The following is a 3,094-nucleotide window of genomic DNA, read 5'->3' as shown; positions in this document are numbered from 1 at the left end:
GGCAGACGGTCAGGAGAGGGCAGACGGTCAGGAGGACCTGCAGGAGTGGACAGACCGTCGGGAGCGGGCAGACCGTCGGGAGGACCTGCAGGAGGGGTGCAGGAGGAACCCCACACCGCTGACAGCCTTCCGCCGAGTGTGCAGGAGGGTGAGGTGGGAGCTCAGAGTGAGGGCTAAGCCAAGACGAGGCGGAAAGGCCAGTCAGGTCAGTCAGGTGGGTCGTGTTGGGGGGTGCTCCTCCCGTGAGAACGCCCCCTACTCATCCTTTTGACCTGCCCCTGGATACTACTTCATTTTCCCTGGCACTTCTGATCTGAAATCAACTTACTAATTGAATCTTCGGTTTGTTCACGTCTGGTCTGTCCCAGCACCCGAATGTAAGTCCCTGAGGTCAGAGAATTCGTCCCTATCCCAGCTGGACGCTCAAGAGCGGGAACAGCACACGGACTGTTGTAGCAGAGCAGTTCATAAGCGATCTGGTCGGTCTTTAGTGTTTCTCTGACCTAAGTGCTTGAGCACACCGTGACTTCTTATTTCTATGCAGGGGTAAAGATTTTTTAAAATCTTTAAAAAGGAAGAGGTGGAACGACACAGGTGGGAAGAGCTGGCTCTAAGGTGGCTTTCCGGGCCTCAGAAGGAGCCTGCCTGCCCTCCACGCCGGCCGTGTGGGCAGTTGAGCGGGGGACACGAGCGGTGACGAGGGCCTGTGTCTTGGAGCCCGCGTCCACCCCAGGAAGGCTGCTCCAGCCCCGATCCTGTGTTTGTCTTTGCACCGGCAGACCAAGGACTGGTGGACGTACGAGCTGTGCTATGGCCTGCACATCCAGCAGTACCACGTGGAAGGTGACTCGGGCCTGCGCCGTCCCCCGTCCAGCACGTCGGGAGGTGGCCTGGCCGCCCAGCCCCGCCCCCTGTGTCCTCTGGGGAGTGACCTGCTTCCCTGTGGCTTCTCTCCAGATTCAGAAATCAAAGGTGACATCCTCTACCTCGGCTACTACCAGTCGGCCTTCGACTGGGAAGATGAAACCGCCAAGGTTGGGAGCGTGGGGCGGCTTGGGAGAGCAGGGGACCCCGGCCACGGCCCGTGAGGGTGGGAGGGTGGGGATTAGCTGTGGTGTGGTGCTGTTTGGGGCCCGGCGGCCCTTGGGACAGAGGCCATTCTTTGTCCTTGCCGCCTTTCTCGCGTGCCTCCCTCCGGCCGGTGCCCCCAGGCCTCCAAGCAACACCGCCTGAAGCGCTACCACAGCCAGTCCTACGGCAACGGGTCCAAGTGCGACCTCAACGGGAAGCCGCGGGAGGCCGAGGTTCGGGTGAGTCTCGGGCCCTGGCCTGTGGCCAGTCGGGTTTCCAGGGAAGAGGCGGGCCCCTCTGGCCTAGGAGCGCACCTCGGGCTCCAGCCGCTGAGTCTCAGCCCTGCACCGCCCCCGCCGGGCTGTGCAGGCAACGCCAGGCCCCCGCCCACCGCCCCCTGTCCCGTTCTCCCCTCCCTCGCCTGCCCGGAGACCCTTCTCCTCCGCTCAGGCCTCTTGCTTCGGAAACCGCTGCCGGCGGGCTCTGCCTGGGGCCACGGGCCGGCGCGTGGCGCGCCCAGGCCAGAGAGCCGGACGGGGCACACGCGCCCGCATGCAGTCCGGTCTCACACTGAGGAGAGACCAGAAGACGGGGATGCTGGTTCCCCCGGAGACAGAGTCGCGCCTCGCGCCGCAGCCCTCTCTGGGCTCCCCGCCGCCTGCATCCCGCACCTTCGCCTCTCACCTGGTCACCTGCCCACAGCCTCTCCCAGGGTTCTGGCCCGGTGGGCTCACCTGGGTGCAGGCAGGCGGGAGGGATGGGGGAAGTTCCGCAGGCGGCTGGAATGGCGCCTTCGCCCCGCTGCAGGGGCCGCTAGCGTCGTCAGCGCACACCGGCAGGCGGCAGCTTCCTCCAGCCGACCGGCCAGGCGGCCTGTGGGCCCCGCCCTTCACAGGCAGGCCGCACCTAGCGTGCCACGCACCCCTTCCCCTCGTCCGGGCAACACGCGGGGTGCGGTCTTGCAGCTGGTGTGCCTACCTGAACTTACCTTATGTGTTAAAGAGTAATTTCTCTGCTACCCTCACTACAATAAGTTTAGGAAGGACACGACACCGCCTGTCTTCTTTTCTTTTTTAAAGATTTATTTGTTTATGCACACAGAACTGGGGTACAGGCCAGAGGTGGGGGCGGTGAGAGGATTCGCCAGAGACAGTGGGGACAGAACAGGCGGATCCACTGAAGTCCACCGCTGAGGGGCAGCTGGAGACAGGAGGGGGCTGCCGCGCCCCGGGTCCCTCCCTGGCCGGGTTCGAACTCGCGCTGTGGTGGCTGCGGTAGCTTCCTAGTGCTGAGACTCAACCCCCTGTGCCACCGGGAGGCCCTGTCTTATTTCCTGCTGTGTTCTGAGGGCCTGGCACCAGGCAGGTGCCCAGAATCCACTCACTAGATGAACGGAGCGCAGGAACAGCCGGCACAGTCGTTCTTACTTTATGGGAACTTTCTTGCTGACTGGGAGGCAGGTTGTGCCGTCAGCGTCTGCGTCCCGCTCCCCGCCCCTGACGCCGCGTCTTGGTCTGAGCAGCCGTGTAGCGAAATCTCACGGGCGGTGGCAGTGTAGGCAACAGGGATTATTTCTTACGGTTCTGGAAGCTGAGCTCTGGGATCGCAGTCCCGGCAAGGTCAGCTGTGGCCGCCGCCAGGGCACAGCCCTCTGGGGTCCCCACAGTGCCCAAAGGGAGACGCTCGCTGCCCTGCCCGGGTTCCTGATAGCCGGATAGGCCACGTGCCGGTGAGGGCGGCGCGTGGGCTGTGCCGGCCGTCGCCCGCGAAGCCCCATCAAAGGCCGCGGCTCTGCGAGCTGACGCCGCCGGCGCCCGCCTCTGCCCGCAGTTCCTGTGCGACGAGGGAGCCGGTGTTTCGGGGGACTACATCGACCGCGTGGACGAGCCCCTGTCCTGCTCCTACGTGCTGACTGTGCGCACGCCCCGGCTCTGCCCCCACCCCCTGCTGCGCCCCCCGCCCAGCGCTGCGCCCCAGGCCATCCTCTGCCACCCCGCCCTGCAGCCCGCCGAGTACGTGGCCT

The 3,094-nt window shown here is 64.9% G+C and overlaps 1 protein-coding gene across 1 annotated transcript in view; it reads left to right on the top strand.

Annotated features, from left to right (window-relative positions):
- Positions 1-3,094, top strand: part of OS9 (osteosarcoma amplified 9, endoplasmic reticulum lectin) — a 7,979-nt gene that overhangs the window by 1,305 nt on the left and 3,580 nt on the right. The window contains exons 3-6 of the mRNA XM_004692415.2: positions 780-843; positions 958-1,034; positions 1,212-1,310; positions 2,902-3,094. The exon at positions 2,902-3,094 is cut by the window's right edge and continues 15 nt beyond it. Of these exons, the coding sequence (XP_004692472.1) occupies positions 780-843; positions 958-1,034; positions 1,212-1,310; positions 2,902-3,094 (433 nt within the window). The remainder of the gene's footprint in view (positions 1-779; positions 844-957; positions 1,035-1,211; positions 1,311-2,901) is intronic.

The sequence above is a fragment of the Condylura cristata genome, unplaced genomic scaffold (genome assembly GCF_000260355.1).
Source record: "Condylura cristata isolate star-nosed mole 26May11 unplaced genomic scaffold, ConCri1.0 scaffold00034, whole genome shotgun sequence".
Lineage (NCBI taxonomy): Eukaryota > Metazoa > Chordata > Mammalia > Eulipotyphla > Talpidae > Condylura > Condylura cristata.
Note: the sequence above shows the minus strand (reverse complement) of the source record. Positions and strands in the feature narration are given on the sequence as shown.